At 47.4% G+C, this 13,646-nt stretch overlaps 1 protein-coding gene across 3 annotated transcripts in view; it reads left to right on the forward strand.

Moving 5' to 3' along the window:
* Nucleotides 1-13,646, forward strand: part of LOC147620091 (GATA transcription factor 28-like) — a 64,654-nt gene that overhangs the window by 1,007 nt on the left and 50,001 nt on the right. For all 3 annotated transcript variants that reach the window (XM_086772266.1, XM_086772265.1, XM_086772264.1), the window contains exon 2: nt 854-1,446. In XM_086772266.1, the coding sequence (XP_086628392.1) occupies nt 994-1,446 (453 nt within the window). In that variant the 5' untranslated portion in view covers nt 854-993. The remainder of the gene's footprint in view (nt 1-853; nt 1,447-13,646) is intronic.

Genomic DNA, 13,646 nt, shown 5'->3' on the forward strand with positions numbered 1-13,646 from the left:
GTTTTCATATTTTTGTCACATCCATGTAATATACAAATGCTGATGTGCTAAATCAGGTTTTCAAATCCATTAGCAGGATATATTACATCATATTTATTGGAACTGCGGATTCAGAAAGAGAAATGGAAATGGAAAGGGCCTTTTTGAGGGACTGAAATGGGGAGTCGCCCTGTCAGCAAGCAAGTTGCAAAATAAGAAAGGGGGGGGGGAGGGACAGGAGAAACACATGGGAGATGTAACAAAATAGGAGAGTAAATAAAGGGAGAGTAGGGAGGGGAAAGGAGATCAGTGGGGAGAAAGCACAAAGGAAATGCTAATATTGGCCTGAAATTATGGGTTTTGAAAAGGAAACAGCAGCTGTTGTCATAAAAATGGCAGAAAAAGGCAGCAAAGCAGCCAAAATTCGTAGCTTTGGAAATTGAAAATGGCAAGACGTGGCGTTTCTGACCTATAGATTTTCCGAACCATCCGTTTTTGCCCAAAACTTCTTGTTTCCTATAATGACAGTAAACACAATGCTCTCTATTGAATGGAGATCACTATTGTTCTATGAATATGGATGGACTTCAGGCATCAGTCAGTCAAAGCATGGTGCATCCATGAAATCTTGCTATCATTCGAATGTGAATAGCTTGTAAGTCGTTGGTGCAGGGGCAGGAGTTGGTCCTTTGGGAGTCAATCCTCTAGAAAGGCCATTTTTGGACTGAATTTCCAACCCTTTTGACTTGTTATCGATTCCTTTGCCTGTGTCTGAAAACACATTTATTTCACCTGTCTTCTGATTTCTTTGGTTTGACTGTAGGAGGATGCCTTATGGCTCATTAACCATGCTGTTTTGGTTGCCTTGCTGCAGGACACATCAACAAACCACTGGCTGGTCAGAGGAAATAGAGTGCTTGGTTGGTGACAGATGAAGTTAGGTGATAGACATTACATGACTCGATGACCGAATTGGTGAACCAAAGACAGGTTTCTTTGAGCTTCTAGAACAAAATGTCTGACACAGATCATACATCCGAACAGCAAGTCCTTCACGGTCATCAGCATCCCTCGCTTTATACCCATGGGCATGCCCATGCTTTGCCTCATGCACATATGAGTAGCCTTCCTCATGCTCACATGCATGACATGCATATTCATACTCATGTGGAAGGCGATGTTCAGACTGAAGCACAGGGTCACATTGGTGACCATGGGCAAATGCATCTCCGCTATGTCCATCCCCATGCACATGGACATGCAATGCATCGTGATGAGAATGGTTTAGGGGATGAGGCAGAGGATGAGGCTGGTGATGAAGGGTTGGAGGAAGCAGAGATGCATTCAGATGGAGGCCATCCAGGTGACCCACAATCAAGTCTAACAGCTCGAGTGCAAGGCACAAATCAGCTCACTCTTTCGTACCAAGGAGAGGTCTATGTTTTTGACACAGTCCCACCGGAAAAGGTTTTTTCTAGCCCTCTTGCTTAAGCATTGTGGCATGTGCTCCAGGGAACATATTTTGTGATTATACTTACTTGCTATTGCAGAAGCAGCCTATGACTATTAGCACAGTTGCGTTTGTAACTGAGGGGATGTTTGTCTATTTTCCCCTCCTCCTCCCCTTTGCTCTCCCCCTTTCTCCTGTGTGCACACCTCTGCTGCACCCTCCTTATCCTTCGCCTCTTTGTTTTCCTCCCCCATCCACCTCTTCCTTGCCGTGAGCCATCCTCACGCTAGGAAAATATTCCACTGAGGCCACTGGTGGCCAATTCTTTTTAAGGATTATGCACTATTTGTAAAAGGTTGTGATGAGTACCAACATTGTGCCAAGCCACAGAAGAAGTACATGATGCCACTGCATCTTGTCAAAGTCGACTAGCCTTTTGAAAAATGGGGCTTAGATTTCATGGTTGTCCTCTTTAGGCTCTACATATTCTACCTTCTCTCTTCCAATATCACCAATCTCGAGCCCTTCTCAAACATAAAGCTAGAGCTAAAGATGCATCTATGCACTTGTCATTGGATGTCTCTATTCCTAGAGAAATAAACTCCTTCAAAGATTCATTCTCCACATGAATAAGCCTTGAAACAGACTCACATCCCTGTGCAATAATGGATAAGAAGTAGTCCTCCTCCCTAAAGTTGAAGAAACTTTGAATATGAGGAATCAAAATGAAGTCCTTCCTATTGATGTGGAATGAGAGTAAGATTTCATTGGCCCTATTAGTTGTGCGCACATGGCACACAAGCACGCCTCATCATTGTTGCCATAACTTATGTAACCAAATGGATTGAAGCAAAAGATTCACAAAAAATTGATGTCACTGCTAAGTTTACCCACTTTGGATATCCATTTGAGCCAGTGAGTGATCAAGGTAAGCATTTCATCAATGATATTATAAAAAATATCACTAACACATTGATGATTGCATAACCCAAGTCAACACCATATTATCCATAGGCAAATGGCCAATCAGAGAGTACCAAAAAGGTTCTTATTTTGATATTGACAAAGATTATTGAGGCTCAACACTGATTCGGAGTCTAAGCTCACAACAACTTTATAGTAAGGGTAGTTGTAATTGAAAAGCTTAATGGTAATGAATTGGCAAACCAGTTGTACATCGTGACCTGCCCGCCTCACCTGACCGTTGTCCCCTCTTTTTTCTCCTGCTCCCACCTTAATGGGTTTAGCACTCGGGCTGCTGTTCACTTGGTGATGGTTGGCTTCTCTGGTATTCACCCATCCAGGAGGACTCCATGGCAGCCGCTACGTCATGTGAAAATGGTATTTTAACCAGCCCTAAAAGGGGTTTATTTAGGGTTTTTTGGTCTTGTGCTGCTGGCCGACAGCCCACCATCTCTGGGCTGACCAGCAGCCCTACCCACATACATATGCATTGTTTCATATTCAGCAGAACAACCACATCATAAAACAACACCACCATTATTATGACCCGGTGTTTTTCCCTCTGGACAACAAGCAGGTGGGCATGGGCACGGGATGGACAGTGTGGACAGGCATCAATTGGATATGAAAAGGAAATTCATAAGTGTGGCCAGCCCAAGTGTGAAAGGGGACAAAAAGGGACTTTAAAATTTATAAGGTTTTTTTAAAAACCTTTGATGATTTAAAAGTATTATTATTTTTAAGCATGCGTTTTACTGATTTGCTTTTGGCGTTTTTGAGAAAAGCGCAACGTATCTATATAAGGTGAAGGGTGGCGAGCTGAAGATAGGCATGTTGACGCGTGGATCATCGTTGATCGTCGCCGTGTGGTACAGGCGGCTGCCAAGTGGTTACGCGTGGTATAGGTGGGCCACTAGGCAGGTGTCCAGCCTGCTGCGCAAGAGCTACAGGCGGCGTGTACTGCTGCTGCGCGTGGGCCACGGTAGGTGTTGCTGTGCACATAGGGCTCCAGGCGGCGGCTGCTGTGCACATAAGGCTCCAGACGGCTGTTGCTGCTGCGCAAGGGCTCCAGGCGGGTGCAGCTGCGCATGGACTACAGGCAAGCGACCAGGCGACACCACCTATGGGCTGCTGCCAGGCAGGCTTCTGGTGGGGGGCCTCACGTGTGGAAGACCAGGCAGCAACGGGCAGCCAGGCGGGAGTCAGACAGGAGACTCACTATAGCCAGCCGGGCAGTCAGGCGGGCTGCATGTGTGGAAGCAGCTAGCGCGGGTCTCTCTCTATCTCTCTTGAAGAAGGCAAGCTGAAGGAGGCACCGAGGGCATAGTCACAGGGGACGGAAGGGACGAGTGCTCGGAACGGAGGGACGCTGAAATGGGATGGACCGGTAGGGGACGGACGGATGTCCCCTAAGAAGCGTCACTCACAGGGGACGGGGACGGGGACAGGGGTGGGGGACGACAGGGAGCCGTTTGTGCATTTTTCTACCGTTGCGCCCGTCGTTTCCAGCCGTTGCAGTCGCCGTTTCAAGCCGTTGCAGTCGCCGCTTGCTTGGGCCTTGGCCCTTGAGCCTTTGAGGCTTGGCCCTCTCTCTCTCTCTCTTGCCCTTGAGGCTTGCCTCTCTCTCTTGCCTATCTATATAAGAACAAGCCAACTTCCAAGTTCCAAGCCTCTCACACAAGGCCCGCGGGCCGCCGCCCTACTATCTAGACTCTCTCTCTCTCTCTCTCTCTCTCTCTCTCACACACACACACACACACACACACACACACACACCTCTCCCTCAAGCCTCTTGAGTCTTGAGTCTTCCAACTTCCAAGCCTCTAGGCTCTAGGCCTCTCTCTCTCTCTCTCTCTCTCTCTCTCTCTCATTCCTCAAGGCTCAAGAGTCAAGCCATCTTCAACCATGGCATCCTCCTCACGTGCCGGGGCTTCCCGTAGAAGGACAATAGGATGGACATGGTGGGAGGAGGTTAACTACACCCCATCCGCTCATGGAGGCAGTTCTCGGCCATGGGTATGCAAGCTTTGCCCGTACCGGCCGAGAAGAGACGGGAACTTCTTGACAAGCTTAGCGTCTACGAGGCGGTCGAAGCGACAAGAAGGACACCACGAGTGGCCGTGGATCCCGCGATGATGGGGAGAGGAACTCAAGCCTCTACAATGGAGTCATGTGGTGGATCGGGATCATGCACACCATCACCTTCACCATCAAGTCGGAATGTTACTCCATCCACGACGCCGGCACCCTCCATCTCCACGGCCTCTCAACCATTACGTGGCCCACGACGACAATCTACACTTGAGGAGAATTGGAACCCCAAGTTGAAGGAGGAGGTGGATATGGCGGTGGCTCACTTCTTCTTCCATGGGCACATTCCCTTTCAAGCAGCTAGGTAAGTGCAATTGATCATTGCCAATTCATCATTCATGTTTTCATCATCCTAGTCCCCTTCTCATTAGTAAATTACTTTCTTGAATAGGTCGGAATACTTCAAGGTCATGGTTAAGAAGATTGGGGAGTATGGCTCAACCTAAACGCCCCCCTCATCCGAGAGCTTGCGGACTACTTTGCTCGAGAAGGAGAAGCGCATTGTAGAGCAAGCGACCGACAACACCAAGCGGCAATGGGAGAGGAACAGAGTCTTCCTCATTGTGGATGGATGGAGTGACACCCGCAAGAGGAGTATTCACGGCATGGTTGCATATTCCCGCGGAGAGATGTACTTCATCTCACCTCATGATGCATCCAGCACTGGTAAGAGCGCGGATGTGCTTGCGGCGGAGTGGGCTACCACCATGGAGATCGTTGGCCTTGAGCATGTAGTGGGCTTTGTTGCGGATGGGGAGCCTTCCAATAGGGCGGCGGGAGCTATTCTCCAGGGTATGTATGGACATGTCACGTTGTCCTTTTGTATGGCTCATTGCCTAAACAACCTCCTCAAGGACATCGGGGCATTACCATGGATCAGCCCGCTCATTGAGGAGGCCAACACCATGGTCTCCTTTGTCCTCAACCACCAAAGACTTCGGCACGAGTTCAACAAGAGGTCCTGTCTCTCTCTCCTCAAATATTCCGACACCCGGTTTGCCTACAACTTTCTCATGTTGGGCCGGTTGAAGGATTGTAGCGGTGCTTTGAGGGGGCTTTTTCTTAGCGACGAGTTTGTCGCCATGCAAGAGTCCCATACAAACACTGGCCAAGAGTGTAGGCTACGGGCGGATGACGCTCCTTGGGGGGAGCGTCTGAAGACCACAGATGCTATGGTGAGGCCCATAGTCCACCCATTGAGGATTGTAGACGCTTTGCAACCATGCATAGGCAAGGTCTACGAGGCCATGGATCGCATGATAGAGAAGTTGAAAGACTTCGTGCCTGATGAAGACAGATACGAGGAGATCCATGCCTTGTGTCTAGGAAGGTGGAATTCCTACTACTCTCCATTGCATGCAGCAGCTTATGTGGTGGACCCAGAATTCCAAGGCAACAAGCAGGAGAGCGACTGGGAGGTGAGCGCTGGATGGAGGATCATCTTGGATCGTCTTGTGCCTGATGCATCGGTTAGGCACAAGATCAGGGACCAGCTTTCGATGTACAGGTCATTTCATGGCTCCTATGGCTGTCATGATGCACAGGTCGCTCCAAAGTTGGTGCTGCTCTATGGTGGGAGGACTTTGGTTCAGATGGACCGGAGCTACAGCAGCTTGCCATCCGCATACTTAGCCAGGCCGTTAGCTCCTCTTGCTTGGAGCAACCGTCCCTTGTGACTATGACCGAGGGGCTAACAGCCAAGGGGTCTCTCTCTCTCTCTCTCTCTCTCTCTCTCTTCGCAAGCAGGTACGAGATTAGGATGCAGAGGATCAAGCTACATATGCACAGGATGATGTTCTTGGAAGAGATGTGTGTTGCTCTTTGACTTGGACCTATGTGTATTCAGGGATTGCTTGACACGTCCTCCATCTTTCTCTCTAGATTTTTGGCACCGTGATTGGATGGTGCATATGTGGGTTTATCTGTCATGGAAACAGAGCATTGGTTTTTCGAGAAGAAACAGGACTTTGGTATCGAGGAAACAGGTTTATGTATACAAGTCTATGGTTTATCAGATACATGTCTTTGGTTTCAGGTGGAAAGCATGTCTTTGGATTCATGTGAATAGGTTCTAGTTTTCTCGAGGTTACATGCAATCTGTGACTATAGGGAAGGACATGTGGTTTGGTACAGCCCTACTGCTGTTTGGGAAAGGGTTGTGGGATCCATGATAGCGATGGAGAAGATCTTTTCAAGCAGGGAGGTGTCATACAGGTGTGCCTTCTCTATGGAATGCTTTGCTGTAATAACGAGAGTTCTTATTTGGAAGTCTTGGGTGAAAAGCTATAAGGGATCCTATTGGTAAAGGATTCAACGAGTTGTACTTTGTACTCAAATTTTTATTCAAGTAAAGAAATACTACAAGGGGCGCCACTGCGTTTTGGGGCCAATCGGTGTCCTTGTACTATTTGTAGGAGCACTCTAGCTCCTCTGTTTGCTTTCCTTTTCCAGGTTTCCATGGGTGATGAAGTGTTTTGTATGCGAGTGTTTGTTTCACTGCCCGTCAGATTTCTGATGGCCGGTTTCATGGTTCCATCGCCGGGATATCGTTGACTTTCTCAAGGAGGCGAGCTCGTGGTTGTCACATCAAAAGCTTCAACGAGTGCAAGCAGGTTTTGGGTGCTTGAGGATGTATCAGATGAGGCTCAGCTAGAAATGGAGGAACTTGATGAGGTTCTTATTCCTGAGTAGATACTGGTACATAAGGAAAGAAAGGTACGAGGTAAAGTTTCCCGTCGTTATCTTGTGAAGTTTAAAGAACTATTCATTGATGGATGCGAAGTGGATGGAGGAGGGTGACTTAGCAGATTCACCTGAGAAATTGCAGCTTTATCTTGATGCCTTTGAGTTGGAGCCGACTCTTGTGACGACTCATTCAGATTCAGCAGAGCATGGGTCTGGAGCATTGCTTGATGCTCAAGAGGGGGGTAGCACCTCCACTCCCTTGTTACAGACAAGCTCAGTTTTTCATCTAGAAGTCACTTGGTGATATCTTTGTATTCACCCGAGGTACTTAGGTTGACAGCACCATAGTAACATGGGACGGGGACGGGGATTCCTGGGAACCGGGACGGGGGACGGCATGGAACGGCATACAAAATATGCAATTTTAAGTAAGCACTCATTTAAGAAACGTAACAATACTAAAACAAAGTCACTTTACACTTCCAAAGCATCAATATTAAGTCATACTAGCAAAAAATGGGTGTTACAAAAAAGGAGATCGGACACCCAGGACCCAGTCGCCAAAGGCTAAAGCAAAGGACAAGGGCAAAGGCCTAGGCCCTAACCACGTAAGTGGCATACAAAAAAGAGACTATAACTAGAGTAGTACATATGTCAACAAGCCTCAAGAGTACTTTGCCGGCGTGAGTGTGTGGATGCGGTCGGCATGGAGAAGGATGGTGTTGGGGCCCATTCTTGTGGGGCGGGTGATGCGCCCGCGGGTGCCGATGAAGTGGATGCACATGGGGATGCCGATGTGGATGCCGAACCTTGGGATGGTCTCACTAGTGTTGCGGTATCCACGGCCACATGCGGCACTCTCCTCCTTGAAAGCAAGGCCTCATGTGCGGCAACACGTTCAAGAAGCCTCCTTCTCGTCTCCGGTGTGACCTGATCACAAAATCGGACCTCATGACCGGGCTCATGCAAGAGGTGAGCTCTCACTTTATCCGCCCCACCCGTTCACCTATATGGACATAGCTTGTTGCAGGACCATGGGCGTAATAGTATGTTTCGAAACATGGCTAGAATGTATGGCATGCCAGGTGTGGGAATTGGTAATGCTGACCCTATGATGGGCATGAATGCTGGGGGTAGCAATCTTGTGAAGCCACTTCCTTACGATAATCTAACGCCTATGGGTAAGGCGAAGGATTATAAGGAAGGGGAAGCTGCTGTGAAATTTGACACATTTAGTGGGGCCAAAGATAAGCTAAAGGCACTTACCTTTTTACAGCAGTTTGATGCTGCTTTTTCTGGTGGTAATTACACGGAGTCCTCTAAGGTGAGAAAAGCTGCGACTTTTCTCAAAGGCAATGCATTGCAGTGGTGGTCCACTCTTCTTTTACAGGGCATAGCACCATCCACTTGGGTACAGTTTAAGGAGGTATTCTCTTCGTATGGCTCACATCTACTTTTGAGGTGGATGTAATGACAACATGGCACAAATTGGATGCATCAAAGTGTGAAAATCTTGAGGATTATAATAAGAAGTTTTGGGAAGCTTTACTCCCAGTTACTTCTTATCGTGCAGTGCCTTTGTCTGAGTAGGTGGAGAAGTATTGTTGTGGGCTGCCCAAGGAAGTGCGTGACTATTGCATAAAGACTCGAGTATCAAATATGTCACAGATGATAGAGAATGCTATGATAGCAAATGCGTTACTCACTGGAGTCTCATCTGGAGAGAAGCGGTATAAGAAGTTACCAATGCCCAAGAGAACTCCTGAGGAGAGACAGGCTTTGATGGATGCTCGGAAATGTTTTTAATGTACAGAAGAGGGACATATGTCTTTTAATTGTCCCAAGCGTAAGTCCCAAAAGGACTCTGACACTAAAGGGGAGTCCAAGTCAAAGAAACCAAAACCTTCTGCGGGGTTAGTTCCTGATCTTGTTGGGGAACAGCCAGGTGGTGAAGAGACTAAGTTGTGCAGGGCATGGGGCAAAGTGAGAGATCAAAATGCCTTGATTTTCTTTGACACAGGTGCTAGAGCCAACTTTATTTCACCGGATTTGGCTGACCGATTGGGGATTCGTGCAGAGGAGATGGGGCCTTTATATGAGGCTAACATGGCTTGTCCTAGGTATGCAGAACCCGTCACTCCTATTATTGGGAAGCTCAGGCTTCATTTGCAGGGTTATGTGGACAGCGAGGAGTTTTTCATCATGCCTCTTGATGGATGTGATGTTTTGTTGGGTATGCCATGGTACCATAGAGTACATGCGGTGGTAGATACATACAATACCAGCTTCGGCAATTTCATCAGTAATGAAAAAGTATCTTTCCGCGTACTTGATTTTTGTAAAGGATGCAACAGATGATGAGTCTAAATCTAATTTGTTTATGTTAGATAAGGACAGGACTGATTTCTTATCTGAGTTCCAAGATTGTTTTTCCGAGTCATTGCCAGGAGAACTTCCTCCGGAAAGACCAGAAGATCATGCCATTGATCTAATTCCGGGTGGTACTCCACCAAATAGACCGCCGTACCGTGTTAGTGCAGCCCAACAAGAAGAAATTATGAGTCAGGTATAGGAGCTGTTGAATAAAGGGTTGATACAGCCTAGCTCATCACCCTTTTGCTCACCTGTACTCTTAGTGCAAAAGAAAGATGGTTCTTGGCGCATGTGTATTGATTACAGGGCACTGAACAAGAATACCATCAAGAATCGATTCCCTATTCCGAGGATTGATGACATTTTGGACCGCTTACAGGGCTCCACAGTCTTTAGTCGGATTGACTTGAAAAGCGGGTATCATCAGATACGTATTAGACCCGAGGAAGTGTACAAGACAGCATTTCGAACCACTTTTGGGTTATATGAGTTCTTGGTTATGCCCTTTGGTTTGACAAATGCACCTGCCACATTTAACAGAATGATGGACAGGATTTTCCAGCCTCATAGAGCGTTTGTGGGCACATTCTTTGATGATATGATTGTGCATTCACACACTGAGGAGGAGCATAGAAGGCATTTGGCCATTGTGTTTGACGAACTCCGGAAGCATAGGCTGGTCATTAATGGCAAGAAGAGTGAGTTCTTCTTGCAAGAGATACACTTCTTGGGGCATATTGTGTCTAAGCATGGAGTCCGTATGGATCCATTGAAGGTGGAAGCAATTCTTAATTAGCCAGATTTGAGGACCGTGCATGATGTACGCAGCTTTTTGGGATTGTGTTCCTATTACAGGCGGTACATACGATATTTTGCTGAAATTGCTTCGCCTCTTCATGCCTTAACAAAGAAGACAACTCCATTTAGATGGGCTGATCAGGAAATTACAGCCTTTAAAAAGCTTAAAGAAAACCTTACTTCGGATCCAATATTGGTATTACTGGACCTCCGAAAGGCTTTTGTTGTCCAGTGTGATGCATGTGGAAACAACATTGGGACAGTTCTCATGCGGGAAGGACATGTGATAGCCTATGAGAGTCGAATATTGCAGCATACCGAGAAGCATTTACAGGTTTATGAGAAAGAGATGTTGGCTGTAATTCATGCTCTTTCTACATGGAAACACTATTTGCTTGGGGTTGATTTCACTGTGCAGACAGATCATCAGACCTTGCGTTATTTCCTCACGCAAACTAAACTTTTTGAGAAGCATATGCAATGGGCAAACTTTTTGTCTATGTTCCACTTCCAGATTGTGCATGTGGAAGGCAAAAAGAATGTTGTGGCAGATGCTTTGTCACGCAAGCCACAGGTCTCAGCAGTTTCACTTGCTTATCATCATGAGCTTGATGAAATGAAAGAGTAGTATGCCCATGATAAGGACTTTGGAAGGTTGTATGATCAGATGTCTGAGGGTCAGCGGCATGATCATTATACTCTCAGAGATGGGTTTGTATTGATGCATGGTAGACTGTGTGTTACCAGGCAATTGCGACTCAAGGTAATGATTGAAAGTCATGCTCCACCGTATGCAGGTCATAGAGGAATTGACGCCACGGTAAAAGCAATTGAAACTTTCTTTTATTGGCCAACCTTGAGAAGAGATGTACTTTTGGGAGTTACATGACTCTCTCATCTCTCTCTCTCTCTCTCTTGCTTTTGGGAAATCGCGCAAGCTACGTGCGTGGAGGAGAAGAGAAACTCTGTCGACTAGCTGCATAGAGGTGGTGGGCTGGTTTTGTTGCGTACAAAACAAGCCGTTCAAAGCTGGTGGTTGTTGGCCGTACAGAGCAGGTTGACAAGGACTACCCTGTCCAGCAGCAGGTACAGGCGGCGGAAACAGTACAGATAGTACTGTACGGATAGAGCAGGTGATTGCAGTTCCGTACAGCTAGTGCAGGCGGTGGTTGCTGTACGATAGCAGGTACAGGCTGCTGCGCACAGACTGGTTCAGGCGACGCAGGCGACCAGGGTATGGACAACCCTTGGCTGCAGGTTCAAGTACAATCCTGTACGGACTGGTACAGCCGGGTATTACAAACCTGTACGGACTGGTACGGGCTGCTACAGTACTGTTCAATCCCGAACAGTTGCAGGCGGCGTTTTATCAGAGTCTAGGTGGTGCATCAGTCAGGTGGCTACGGGGAGAACAGTACAGGCAACCTGTTGCAAGTACAGATTGGTATAGTCAGTCCCTTTGGTGCAGAACCACGCATTGAATTGCTAAGCTCTGAACTTGTCAATCTTTCTTTCTTTCCACTGGCTTATGTCTGCTGCAGAGTTGTCATCTGGCCCCTTGTGAGAGGAGGGGTATGGCAGTTTGAAGGGTGGAAACAGAGATTGGACAGTGGATGTGTATTTGAACTGAGTTGAAACCATGTTCATGGAACAACCAGATGTGTGCTCAAGGCTGCCCTGCTGAATTGTCTTGGTTGACTAGAGGGAAGCACAGTGTGTTGCTTTTGTGGGACATAGATTTGTGTGTGAATCCTCTGTGCTAAGAGGTCTTGAGGGCTGCCAGATTGGACATGCAGGTTTACTCTCCTGGACTAGCTTTGTTGTACTCAGTTATACATTTCATTGAATTTGAATAAAGAAATACCGAAAGAGGCGCCAAGCTTTGGGGCCAACAGGTGTCGATTTCCTTTCAGTTCTGGAGCATTCTAGCTCCTGTTAAATTTGTTATTTATTTGGACTACAATTGGAAGGGTGACTGCTAGTCTACCGCACTTTGGTTTCTACCAGAGGCCGCTTTCAGGTATGATACATCAGGTACTTTACCATGTTCATGGTGTATCACTGAGTGTGGCTCGTGCGGGATGGCCATGTGCAGGGTGGGTAAAGCATCAAGAGGGACATAGGTGGGAAGTACTTAGTGGATGTATAGTTTGGATGCATTGAGTACTTTCATATGCTCATGTTGTACCTCCAGTCGTGGATATCCATGGGTGTAAGGCTTGCGAGCAACCCTGAGACTGTTATATTTTAGAGTGGGTAAAGCATCTTGAGGAGCATATTGTTTGTTGCGAATGCATATGTGTCATGCATATGTTTGTCATATGTAGAATGATGCAGGTTACGTGTTTCCACTTGGTTTTAGACTTTTGCTACAGGTTTTGAAGGAACAAGCAAGAGTTGTATGTCACTTCGACGTGACAATGTGGCCTTATTGTTCAGGATGATTGATTCATCACCTAGATGCACTGGAGGGGCATTGCTTTGGTCATATGGGAAATCTTTTGGATGCTTACTGTGTTATTGGGTGCAATCAAGGACGCTTGCTATTTTTCAAGAGGGGGGTATGTTACGACCGTGTGTTTTTCCCTCTGGACAACAAGCAGGTGGGCACATGCACGGGATGGACAGTGTGGACAGGCATCAGTTGGATATGAAAAGGAAATTCATAAGTGTGGCCAGCCCAAGTGTGCAAGGGGACAAAAAGGGACTTTAAAATTTATAAGGTTTTTTTTAAACCTTTGATGATTTAAAAGTATTATTATTTTTAAGCATACGTTTTGCTGATTGCTTTTGGCATTTTTGAGAAAAGCGCAACGTATCTATATAAGGTGAAGGGTGGCGACCTGAAGACAGGCAGGTTGACGCGTGGATCATCGTCGATCGTCGCCATGTGGAGTCATCAAGGGGTCGCTGTGTGGTACAGGCGGCTACCAAGTGGCTACGCGTGGTATAGGTGGGCTACCAGGTGGGTGTCCAGGCTGCTGCGCAAGAGCTACAGGCGGCGTGTACTGTTGCTGTGCATGGGCCACGGCAGGTGCTGCTGCACACATAGGGCTCCAGGCGGCGGCGGTTGCTGCTGCTGCTATTGCACACATAAGGCTCCAGGCGGCTGTTGCTGCTGCTGCGCAAGGGCTCCAGGCGGGTGCAGTTGCGCATGGACTACAGGCAAGCGACCAGGCGACTGCACCTATGGGCTGTTGCCAGTCGGGCAGCCAGGCAGGCTTCTGGTGGGAGGCCTTACGTATGGAAGACGAGGCAGCAATGGGCAGCTAGGCGAGAGTCAGACAGGAGACTCACTATAGGCAGC

Source organism: Cibotium barometz, chromosome 32 (genome assembly GCF_041138505.1).
Source record: "Cibotium barometz isolate CiBa-2024 chromosome 32, ASM4113850v1, whole genome shotgun sequence".
In the NCBI taxonomy this organism is placed as follows: Eukaryota; Viridiplantae; Streptophyta; class Polypodiopsida; order Cyatheales; family Cibotiaceae; genus Cibotium; species Cibotium barometz.